At 41.6% G+C, this 12728-nt stretch overlaps 1 protein-coding gene across 1 annotated transcript in view; it reads right to left on the reverse strand.

Annotated features, from left to right (window-relative positions):
- Positions 1 to 2330: 2330 nt before the first annotated feature.
- Positions 2331 to 12728, reverse strand: part of trpc7b (transient receptor potential cation channel, subfamily C, member 7b) — a 45807-nt gene continuing 35409 nt past the window's right edge. Inside the window, exons 8-12 of the mRNA XM_034133917.1 lie at positions 9303 to 9498; positions 8753 to 8974; positions 4111 to 4191; positions 3263 to 3338; positions 2331 to 2876 (exon numbers count right to left, since the gene is read on the reverse strand). Of these exons, the coding sequence (XP_033989808.1) occupies positions 2737 to 2876; positions 3263 to 3338; positions 4111 to 4191; positions 8753 to 8974; positions 9303 to 9498 (715 nt within the window). The 3' untranslated portion in view covers positions 2331 to 2736. The remainder of the gene's footprint in view (positions 2877 to 3262; positions 3339 to 4110; positions 4192 to 8752; positions 8975 to 9302; positions 9499 to 12728) is intronic.

Genomic DNA, 12728 nt, shown 5'->3' on the forward strand with positions numbered 1-12728 from the left:
TTAATTCAAGGATCAAAAATATGACAATATACAGTACAAGATCTTGCTTAATCAATATTTTTTGCGTGAAAAATACAGTATTTCGGGTAACTTTGTTTTTAAAGCAGTGTGAATAATAAAACCTTCTCTGAGGCTTTTATCTCGTAGCCTGGTTCTGCACACAGAAAATAGTTAGCTGCTCTTTCAGTCTCTGACACATACAGTACAAATAAATAAGACACAGATCACACTACTTACTTAAATGCATACTTGACTCTAAACAACATGTGTGTACCTGAAACAAAATAGTCACATAAGGTTGAATACCTCATATTTCTAAAAAGTCAACGGTCAATTAAGATTAAATCCTTAGATTAAATGATCGATAAACATTTACGGTGCAAAGAAATGTGTGGGGGAAACTGCACCTACATGTGAGCTTTGGCTTTTAACCTTATGACATTTAAAAACTACCATAGCATTCAAATATAGATACATTTGTTATGGCAATAACTCATCTCAGTCCTGCAAGGTTGAATTGCAAGCCCTCTAAATGTGTTCGTATGATCCTTATCTCATAGCGTTATAATATTTCATCCAATTGTTTTCTTAAAGGGGTGTAAAGGAAAAGTAATATAGTGTATCTGAATCCCCAGATGAACCCCTGGAGGAACCAATGTATGCTCTTTTGATCCAATGTAAAAATACTAAAACTGCCTTAGTCATGACCATTTTAATGAACAACATTCAATGTTGCTGTTTGCCAGAAGTAGACAGGAGAAAATAGCATGCCATCAATTCTATTTTAGAGATGACTGAAGCATTCTTAGTAGAAATACAATAACATGAGAGAATCTCCTTCAAGTGGCCGAATCCTGAGTCTGTTCAGGATTGGGGATCAACGTGTAAGTAATGGCTTAATATCATATTTTTGTTGTCAAATTACCCCCCAAAAGCAGATACTGTGGTTGATCCAACAGGTGAACATTATCCTTAGCACCCCCTGTGTATTCCACTTCACAATACAAGTTATAATGGGCAGAATTGTATCAATCTGGTTATTATTATTGGGAACACATTTCCTCTAAATCGAATTTTAGTTAAAGCAACTTCAGATCCTCACGTAAATCAAATAACTGGTTAATTGTATCTAAGTCAGCTAGTGAAGGGGCATGTCAAATAAGTCTCCCAAAGAAAAACAAGAGCATAACATGACTCCACACAGCTTCTGCAGCACAATCCCTGTTTTGTTTTATAGCCAAATGATTGCACTGCTGTTTCAAAAGTCTTAAATCCCATCGCTCTATATCTGCCACATTTCCTCATCTCACAGACGTCTGGTTGTCCTAAAGCAATCAGACGGAGTTGTGTAGTAGTCACTCATGCTTTTTAAAGCTGGACACACAAAACGTCAAAGTCATGTTGCTTTTTGGTTACCATTTTTAGAAAATAGAGACACTTTGTCCTGCAAAGGCACAACAAAAACAGATTTCTAGTTCCTGTTTAACATTGATATTGGCTTTAAGTTGTTCATGCTACCGTGTAGTTTAGGAGTTATCATGTGGAAAATACACATCTGTATAAACTGTCTGTATTTGCTGTTCATGAAGTACCCACACTTGTATACTTTCTGGAAGCATGTGCATTTTCTACTGTTATAATATTAAACATTTCATTAACCAGGTGAATAAAACATACAGTTGTATTTGAAATAAATAAGGTCAAATACATGTTGTCTGGAGTAATTTTAATCCCAACCTTTATTTTTTTGTAACCCTACAAAGTCCTATTTTACTAACATAACATTTATTGGGCGACAGTTCACATAGAGCTGCAATACTCTGAATATTGTATAGATATAGATGTTTTCACAACACACTGTGTGTCATAGTGACATACAAAGCTCACTGCCTGCATTTTAGAGGGAGCTTTAAGGACTTTCACACGAGTGCATAAATGCTACATTGTTTCACCGCTTTTTCCTGAATCATGGGACTCCTGATCAAAGGTTGTGCATCGTGGATGGAAATGCATTAATTAGATAGCCTGCTGATTAAAGCGGAGTACAGTTCCTCGACAGGCGTCACTATGCTGGTCCGGGCAAAGTGAACCCAAAGAAGCAAAGCCAGCCTGTCTGCTGAGAACAAGTGAGAGTGGCACTTCTCCAGATCCTACTCGCTTGTACCCACTCACCCTCCAGCTCTCTCCCTCTCTCACTCTCTCACCCCTTCTCCTCCCTCAGAGTTGATGATGTGCTGATATCTCTTGGCAGTGGATGGGGCGCTGCCTCAGTCTTCTGCCCTGTGGTTCTTCTTTATATCTCATAGTGCTTGTGTTTTCCTCCTTATTCGCCTCCCTCTACCCCCCCCCCCCCCCGCATCCTGCATGCCTCTGTCTTCTCCTCCTCTCTCACTTCCTGTAGTTGCTGTTTTTAATTAGAATTTAACCGTCAACACACCCCACCTCTGTCCGAGTTTACTTCACCTTTGACCCTTTCACCTAATGCTCACTCGCAGTTGCATCAATCTTCTTTTTCACATTCCTCCCTAATTAGTCGTTGCATATACAAAACACTTGTCGATTGCTTTCAGTTAGCAACATTTCTCATCATGCCCGGTTTTTTATTTATCTCTTATGCTTTTCCTCCTCTTTCTTCCCTGTCGTGTTCTTCAAATACCTTCGTCGACCTTGCTCTCTGCCCCTGTTTTCACATCTCCCCCCCCTCCTTGCCTCTCTTTCTCCTTCCCGCGAGACCTGTCAGTGTCTCATGGTGTTCTGGCCAAACTTGTCGCCAAGTTGTTGGATGAGCAGAGCCAGCTCTCCGGCGGCGTCAGACTTCTCCTCCAGGAGCTCATAACGGAGGCTGGAAATGTCTTGTTTGATCTCCTTCAGCTCGCCTACAACACAGCCACACACGGACACAACAGTGTGAGCAAATACAGACCTGAACGCAAGTTGAAAAAAACAGAACTGTGCTGTAGTTTCCACGTGTGAGCATATGCAGACGTACACTACACAGAATACAATGATGTACAATAGACCTCACACACACACAAACCCCTACCACCACCGAATGCAATAACAAAAACATATTTTTATATATCTTTGTTATTGTATTCGGGATTGTGGGCAACGGCATTTCGATCTCTCTGTCTGTACACACACATTGAAAGATTGACAATAAAGTTGACTTGGACACTTGTCCCTCACGTCTGAAGCGCACACATGCCCTCAGCAAATAATGACACAATGTGAAAGGGCCTTAATGAAGAGCACATTTTACCTTCATTCACTTCGTCGTTCTCTCTGTCCACTTGAGCCTTCAGCACAAAGCGCTTAATCAGGCGCTTCATGATATTCTAAGCAGAGGAGGAAAAGAAAACATCATATAGAGAGTAGGTGATGGGATGATGAAGAAACATGCCTAAGTACACACTCAAAAGGTCATGCAGACAGTGGTAGAGAACAGCTCTTTGTTGGAGACTGTGTGAAATGTGCAGTATTGATCTGTAGCCAAAATCTGTAGCTCCTCAAGCAGTCCATCTCCACATGTAGGCGCTAGGATATAAGTCTGTACATTTCACTACAAATACAAACGTCTGATAAAGTGGCATCAGGATGCTTGGCGTGTGTGTGATCTTGTGTAATTGTCTGATGGATGTTGAAAAAAGAGGAACAGTGGACCAGTGAAGGAAGTTAGATTTCCCTGAGGGAAAAGGTGAAGGGCAGACACAGGAGGAGAGCATGTGTGATACTTGGAGCTCATTTACTGAGTGCTTGCTTTCCATCTCCCTCAAACAGCTCATTAGAGGCCTTTTCAGCCTTGCTACGTTGCTCTCTGTTTCTTTTTGCCTCTCCTTCACTCTTCATCATTTGTTTCCTTCCTTTCAGTTGATGTGTTTTGTCTACTCTTATAATATGATTTCCTCCCTAACTCTCTCACTTATCCTTACCTCTGTCTTCAATCTGAGTTTCTCCTAACCTCTTCCACCAATCAAATGTTCTTGCTTCATCTCTCCTCCTGTCATCCTTTTATCCTTTCATTTTTCTATTCTCCTCGTTAATTACTCAGACTTCCTGACTTCCTTCCTCCCAAACTTTGCTCCACATATACTTCCATCCCTATTTTACCTCATATCTGGTCGGGTGTTTTCCAGATTTTTTGGAGATGAACTCTTCTCCGGGGCGGGGATAAGTCCTGAGGGGTTCATCCTGTTGCAAAGGTGAGATACAGACAAAAGTTTAGTCTCAATGTCACATTTCAGGGTTAAATTATGTTTTACAATGAAATAATTAGAAAAGCGTATCAGAAAAGGCAACACATTGCCAAAACAAAACGACAGTGAAAAGACGCCACGAGTGTTTGTGCCTAGTGCTCACAGATGTCTTCAAAGAAAATCACTTGACAGGGTAAAACTCTGTTAACTCATTTCTAAATGCCTTTCACGTCCATGACCTTGCTTTGTAGCTTGTGTGTCATTTCAGCGCTGCAGTGTCAAAATGAGTTTTAACTTACAGTAAGTGTGGTCACACGCAACCAGCTGCGACAAAACATGCTCCAAAGCTGCTGAGGCATGACGCTATGTCAATTTAATAGCTGGATTATATGAAAGCTTTACAATTTAAGCTAACGTTAATTACATAATTCTTAATATTAAAGCAACAGAATTGTTTAAAATGATGAATATACGACATGCGTTATATGTAAAAAACATGAAATGTGTTTGAACTTAATCAAAAACAGATGTATTCTTAAATCTGACTGAAGTTTATGCTATAACATCTCTATCAACCCGCACTATGTACAGAGAATCAGTAATGTGGAATATTTGTCATTTATAAGATTTCAAAGGTTTAATGTCATATACACAACTACAGTGACATTGTGTAATGAAAAACTTGGGTGACAGGTTTCTCAACAATGCAATATAAATATACACAAGACATAAAAAACAAACAAAAAAACCCCCAATAAAAATAGTGCAAGCTCAGGAATCTGATGGCCTGTGGGATGAAACTGTCCCTGACTCTGGTGGGCTTTGTCCCGATGCTGCGATACCGCCTGCCAGACGGCAGCAGACAGAACAATTAGTTGCTTGGGTGAAGGGGGTCTTTTGTAATCATGCGTGCCTTCTTTCTGAGCTGCTGGGTGTAGAGGTTGATGGCAGCTCCGTCCTGGTGATGTGCTGTGCCGTTTTTACCACCATCTGTCAGAGATGGAGTACTCGAGTCCTGGACTCGGACTCGAGTCCTGGACTCGAGTGCCGATTTTCGGGACTCGTGACTCGACTCGGACACTGATTGACGCGACTCGGACTTGGACTCGTGAATTCTCGCGCACAATGACTTGGACTCGACTCGGACTCGTGAATTATCGCGTACGCTGACTTGGACTCAGACTCGGACTCGTGAATTTTTCCCCCCATGATGACTCGGACTCGACTTGTACATTGACGCTCCGACTTGGACTCGGACTCGAGCAAGTTTTCTATGGAGTCTGATGTCCTCTATCCTGGCGTGTGCACCGGCTGCGAGGCGAGTTCACGTACTGGGCCCCGCTATTCCAGTCTAAAGATGTCTAGAGACACACCCCGCATCGTGCTGTATGCTTTCACACATTCTGCTTCCACATTGGAAAAGAGCAGCGCAAAATGCTCTATGTGGAAACAATATTGAAGAGAAGGCTCCGTAACACATTACTCTAAACATCGAGTTCAGACATATAGGCTGTCTTGAACACTATCATCAGAGTAACGTGATCTAATCAATACATAAAGATTCAGCCGATAACACGAAAGCATATGGCTACTTAACATGCAGAATGACGTCATTTTGCATGCTAAGTAGCCATGTGCTTTCTGGGGCTAAATCTTTATCAGTAAACCGATTTAACCGGTAAAAGTTCCTTCAAAATAAGAGTCCCGATCTTATTACTATCAAAATAAAAGTGCAAAACAAAAACTTTACCATAGGAAAATATTGGCTTACAAATATAATCACTTCTCTAAAAGGTAACTCATTTTAAACATAGTTTATTTATATATAATAATAATAATAATAATATTAGTAATAAGCTTTATATTTCTATAGCACCTATTACAAGACTTGTAGCCAAACTGGCTTCACAGCAGTTCAATAGACAGATTAGTATAACATGACAGGATAAAAGCAATGTAGAGGAGCAGCTACATTTCAACACATATATCCACGAAGATTAATACATGAAGACTTGTGACTCAGACTTGACTTGGACTCTTCTTAGGTGACTCGGACTTGGACTCGGACTCGAACACAGGTAATGATGACTCGGACTCGGACTCGACTCGGACACTCCTTGGGTGACTCGGACTTGGACTCGGACTCGAACACAGGTAATGATGACTCGGACTCGGACTCGACTCGGACATTCCTTGGGTGATTCGGACTTGGACTCGGACTCGACTACGACTCTCCCTTGGTGACTCGGACTCGAAGAGTGGTGACTCGAGAGTGACTTGGACTCGTGAATTGGTGACTTGACTACAACACTGCCATCTGTAGAGTCTTACGTTTGAGGGCGATGCAACTGCCACACCAGGCCGTGATGTCATCGCTCAGGATACTCTGAAACTTCTACAGGTTGAGATGGAGGTTGTTATCATGGCATCAAGATATCCGGGTTCTGACTTCCTCTCTGAACACCATCTTTTCGCCGTCAGTGGCCATGCAGTCGTGTGTGAACAGGGAGTAGAGGAGAGGGCTGAGCACACAGCCCTGAGGGGCTCCGGTGTTGAGGATCAGGGTAGAGGATGTGATGTTTCCCACCCGCACTACTTAGGGTCTGCCCGAGAGGAAGTCCAGGATCCAATCAGAGAGTGCGCTTCTGAAACCGAGGTCCCTGAGCTTGGTGACGAGCTTGGAGGGCACAATGGTGTTGAAAGCTGAACTGTAATCAATGAACAGCATTCTCACATATGTGTTCCTCTGGTCCAGATGGGAGAGGGCAGTGTGGAGGGTGAGGGCGACATCTGTGGCCCTGTTTGCTCTGTAGGAAAACTGTGGGGGTCCAGAGAGTCAGGGAGGGAGGAGGTGAATGGAGTTACCTAAAGGACAGACCCTATTATTTGTTTACTCATATTTCTCATTTTGCAGGGAAACTCATCTTGTGCCCTCTGAAAGAACAAAATGAACAGAGAGCACATTCTGCGAGTACAAACTATTTACGACAAAGAGGGATTCAAATTAACCATTTTATCTAGTCACGGTTTATTATACCACACAACCAGATGGCAAGTACTGTTTCAACTTAATATGAATTTTAGCAACACATCATTCATGCACAAGTTCACCAAAGCCTAATCTACAAGCTTAAATGTCTTTGTGCGGCGCAGAGAATAAATGTAGTCACTCTCAATAACCTGCTGCCTCCATTCAACTGAAATTCTATTCATTTGCTTTTGGCAAGATATTAACTACAGTAAATGTATGAAAGACACATTCACTAAACTGCTTGAGCATGCCACTATTGCATACAAGCAAAGACACACATGCATACTTACTGGTTTCTGTCACACACACACACACACACACACACACACACACACACACACACACACACACACACACACACACACACACACACACACACACACACACACACACACACACACACACACACACACACACACACACACACAACTAGCTTTCATATTAACTTTAATTAGATGTATTAATCTTCACAAACAGTGAGTATCCCACATGATAAATAAACATGGACCGAAACACTAGGAGGAAATAATTACTGATTTAGAAAGACCATGCTGTCTTTTCCAGATCTCTCTTGACATTCTCTTCGCTGCACTGTGAGTTTATGTATCGATTGCTCGCTGCACCTGCTTGGCTCTGCAGTTAAACTGACAGAGCTGCAGAGAACTTCAGGTGCTCACAGAGGCAGTGGGGTGTAACCCATCTTGTCCCCATACGAAACCTGCCCAGGCTTTTGAGGAGACGCAGGCAGAGCCAATGGCCTGGCTAATAGCTCAGCCGAGGCGATGGAGCGAGCCATATGAGCCGGGGAATCAGACAGAGGAAATGCCTGCGGACAAGGCCAGTGCCAAGATTGATTCTGTGCTAAATGGCCTATGCTATTTTCTTCACGCAATACTTTCTTTTAATTAAAGGAATTTTATTTCGATGGACCATCTTTGAGAGGTAGGACGTGTGAACATGAAAGTTGCATGCAGAATGTCATTTATTTCCTGGGTCTTATCCTTTGCCCCTTTTCTAATTACAGCAGTTCTTTAACTGAATCCTCATGGGTGAAAAATGATAAAAATTAAACTAGGAAAGAGCCTGCAAAAGAGGAATATCTGGAGGGGAATAACCCTCCTGGTAATCAGTATGTCAGTGTGCTGATTCTAACTTGCTTATTCTGTGTAAACTGTCACTTCATAATACCATTTTCCTGCTGACATTGTCATTTACTGAATGGAAGGCAAGAAAAAAAAGTAAAATGTTCTAATTAGCTTGTAATTATTGGCTCCCACCACACTTCCTCAGAAACGGAGGAATAGTTGACTCAAAGCACTTGGAGAGATAATAATAATGACATGAAGAAAAACACTATAATTAAATTACCACAGCGACTTGATTTGGAAAATCATTAGTTATCACATTTTGGAATATAGTATCAACCCATCAGTTGTTCCCTGTCATATTGGGTAATGTATTCAAAATATGATTGGGTTTCTTTCTGCAATCCGTCATGAGATGAGGAATCAAACTGTGGACTGACCTTAGCCTGGGAGTTGAGCATGCCCAGCTCCAGCTCGTTGTTATGGCGACGGCTGTTGGCCTTGCAGAGGTGTATCAGGCAGGACTTGATGCGAAGGACCATGTAGTAGAAAGACTTTGGGCTGGGGACCAGGTTGAAGGGAGCGGGCAGCGTTCGGCCCTCGTCAAAGTAGGAGATCCACAACTTTGCTCGGGCAAACTTCCACTCCACGTCGGCATCCTCCTGCAGATACAGAGAGTGTGATAGAAATGAGCAGGGCCTTTTTAAGACTTACAGAAACACACCAGATTGTAGAAAAAGTTACCTATTTATTACTTCTAGTTGTTAGATGATTCAGTTTTGTTGTGACAACCTCCCAGTGTGGCTCCAGTTTTTATTTTGTATTCTGTGCCTTTTTTGGTTTTCAGTGTATCGATTCTGTAAGGATGGTGGTATTTCAACTCACTCTCTAATTCTCCTGCAGGCTCAGAGGTGATCATACAATGATTCGTATTGACTTGTTGACAACATCATACCCTTTCCGAATCGACTAACCACCTTATTTATGTACCTCTATCTCCTGGTAGGAGTTGTTGATCATAGCAATGAGCATGTTGAGAAGGACGACCACCATCGTCACATTGTAGACTCCGTACAGCACGTAGCCGATGTTCTCTATGAACTTGTGATCGTACTTCAGCACCACTGAGATCACTTCAGACAGCCCGAAAATCGACCAGAAAAGAGTCTTAAAACTCTCCTCCACCCTGCAACGTAAGAGAGAGAAAGATGTGGCAGAAACAACATAGAACATGACAGTGAATACATACACATAAAAGCCCACCGTGGTAGCGGCTAATTGCTCTCTCAGTCAGACACATGAACATACACAAACACAAAAAGCCTTTTATTGTGGTGCAGTTTATGGGGTAGCACTGATGAAATAGCTGATGAGTCATGTCCAATTTGAACACATTATCCCTTTTATCCCTCTTACACACAAACACATGGTTGACTCGAAATCTGAAAAGATAGGAAATGACTCGACTTCAGCATTTAAGAGACCATTTGGTTTAAAGAGGTTAGTTCATTAAGCATGTAGCATTGTCTCGTGTTGAACTAGAATGTCACCGCTGTTAATGAAAAAACAAAACATGTTGGTATTTCACTTCATTTATGTAAACCTTAAAGGTAGGGTAGGTAAGTTTGAGAAACCGGCTCGAGATACACTTTTTGTTATATTCCATGGAATGCTCTTAACATCCCGATAGCAATGAATATCTTAAGTGCTTTGACAAAAAATCCATAAAAAAATGTCATCTGTGGAAGCCGTAATACTGTAAAAAGCACGACAATGCTATAACATGTGCACAAACTTATCTCGTGCCCTCATTGGTCATGTGCGCATTTGTGTGTGTTGGAGGAGGGGCTCTGTAAGGAAGTGGCAGATTTTCTCCGGTTGTGTATTTTCAAATTCTAGCGATCTCGAGCCGGTTTCTCAAACTTACCTACCCTACCTTTAATGTAAAAAGTCCTTTTTGGGGGTAAAAGATTAATGGAGAAAGATTTCAACCCATGAAACTCATTCATAAGGAATTAAACATGTGGCACACATTCACATGTTTTTTTTATTTTCCTCCTGACAATTACATATGAGAATAAAACTCAGAAAATGTTGTTACATTTAGAAAGTGAAGTGTTCTCTCCCTGGAGGACTACAGTAAAGTCACTGCTCAGCCTGACCCGAGGTGAAACTGCATGAAGCTTGAAGACCTGTCAACATTGACATTCAGGTACATGTCTGTCTTTAAATATTCCATGAGTGGAAGGCATGGGCCTGAAATGACAGCGGGGCAGCTCAGTAGGGAGGAAGAAGCCGCCTGGGTGGATCGCTTGAGGGGCTGGAGATGGAAGGAGGCTGTGGGGAGCGAACATCTATAGGCTCCGGGTCTGAGTTGGTGTGTGTCTTTCAACTTAACTTCTTTCAAAGAGAAACAGCATTGACAGGCAGAGAGCTGGGTGAAGGCGCAGCGAGAAATACAACCTCGCATGCAAAAAAGACACAACACACACTAGGTACAGACCCTCACCTCCTTACACATGAAAACAGAAATTCTTCTTGGTACTTCAGCTTAATGCATTGCTTTCTAGAAAAATCATTCAATGCTTTTCCCAACTACACACACACAGGTCAAACTATGTCATTACTTAGATAATGAAAACCCATTAGCTGCCTTTTCTTCACACCAGATTTAGCATAGAACAACCTGATTCATTCTTGTTGCTCTTCAGAAACACTTGACTCCCTGCATCACGCTGGCCTTGCTTTACCTGCAGACAGTATTCTCTGTGCGGCCCTGAACTTCAGCTGAGTGGCATGATTAACGGTCTGTACGTACCATGTATAACTGCTTTTAACCCTCGATCACACACCATTTTTCTATGAATTTCACACATACTCTCCCATGAAAAGGACATCTCCATGTTCTTCATTTAGAAAATCTGCTCACCTGATAATATGAACGTATTAAAGTTGCAAGATATTATGCCCACTTTGGATACATGAGGTTATACACAGAGCTTTGAACATTTGCTGAATGTTGAACATACAAAAGGTTAACTTGCTACTATAAATCAGTAACTATTTAGACCAGTGGTTCCCAACCTTTTTCAACTCAGGGCCCACATTAGAATGTGGGAAAAATGTTCGCGGCCCACATTCAACCATAAACAATACGGAGGCTGAATAAAGTTTTGATTGGTCAATTCAGAACATGTGACACGTTGTTAATCCAGTAGTACAGACCGCTGTCAAGGACTGTAATGACCTTTGTTAAATAGGATCAAGAAAGGGAAAGGAAAAGAGGTTCAAATAAAAAATAAATCTTAATAATGAAATGTTTCCACACAAATCATAATGTTTTGCAAATTATTTGGCGGCCCACTTGCAATGCGTTCGCGGCCCACTAGGGGGCCACGGCCCACAGGTTGGGAACCGCTGATTTAGACTTTACCATCAGACTCAAAAGCCTTGAAACGTTATGTTCCCAATCATTGTCTTACTATGAGGGTCATGTATATTGAAACAACTCCACACTCAAACTCCCGACACCAAGATGAACGGCCCTCATCCGCATCCCTATTATCCCTGAACCCCCACTTTGCTGAAAGTAAGTACATGAGCCAGTTTTCCAGAGCAAGATATACAAAAAAATATATATAAATAAGTACAACAAGGCATTCAATTAACTGCTCCAACAAGTGTTTTAAACTGATATTATAAAAAAAAAAAATCCGAACTAGAATGACAGTTAAGAAACCACCTCATCATGTTAACATGGATGCAGAGGCATGCACATTACAGTGACATTCAACACTGGAGGCTTGTGTAAACAGGAACAAATTCACAAGTGTTAATAGTAGTTCTTCTTTTTGTTGGTCTTAAAAATGGCCCAGGCGACAGACCATTGCTGAGAAACTAGCAGCGACCAAAAGCTGATATCAACAATACCGTTTCCTCACTCACTATTCACATCACACACATCCAGCAGCCTGTCATGCAATCAGGAGAGCTGAGGGAGGGGTTTTTTGGTTGCCTTGCCTTGAAAAGCTGTTATTTTGAGCCTTCCCTCCTTAAATAATGTCTTGTCTCTTATCTGAAGCCTCTCTTAAAAGATAAAGTTGATTTCCTGTGGCTTTGAAAAATGTAACAAAACAAAAAGGGGGGAAATTATCTGGTCTCTATTACCATCTATCCAAATCATCTTTTAAATCAAATCATTCTGTCTCTTAGCTCTCCTTCCTACCCGTGTGAGATGCTCACCCAATTTACATTTTTATATTCGCAAAGTGAGAGTAGATAATGATGGAGGGCTTGGTTCCAGGCAACATTAATGTTCCATTAAACCAGACACTGGCAGGGACAAACGCTGACACACAATTAAAATTATACACTCACCACTGGCTATTTATACCCACTGTTCATCTGGTAGCTTTG

The sequence above is a fragment of the Trematomus bernacchii genome, unplaced genomic scaffold, assembly GCF_902827165.1.
Source record: "Trematomus bernacchii unplaced genomic scaffold, fTreBer1.1, whole genome shotgun sequence".
Classification (NCBI taxonomy): Eukaryota; Metazoa; Chordata; class Actinopteri; order Perciformes; family Nototheniidae; genus Trematomus; species Trematomus bernacchii.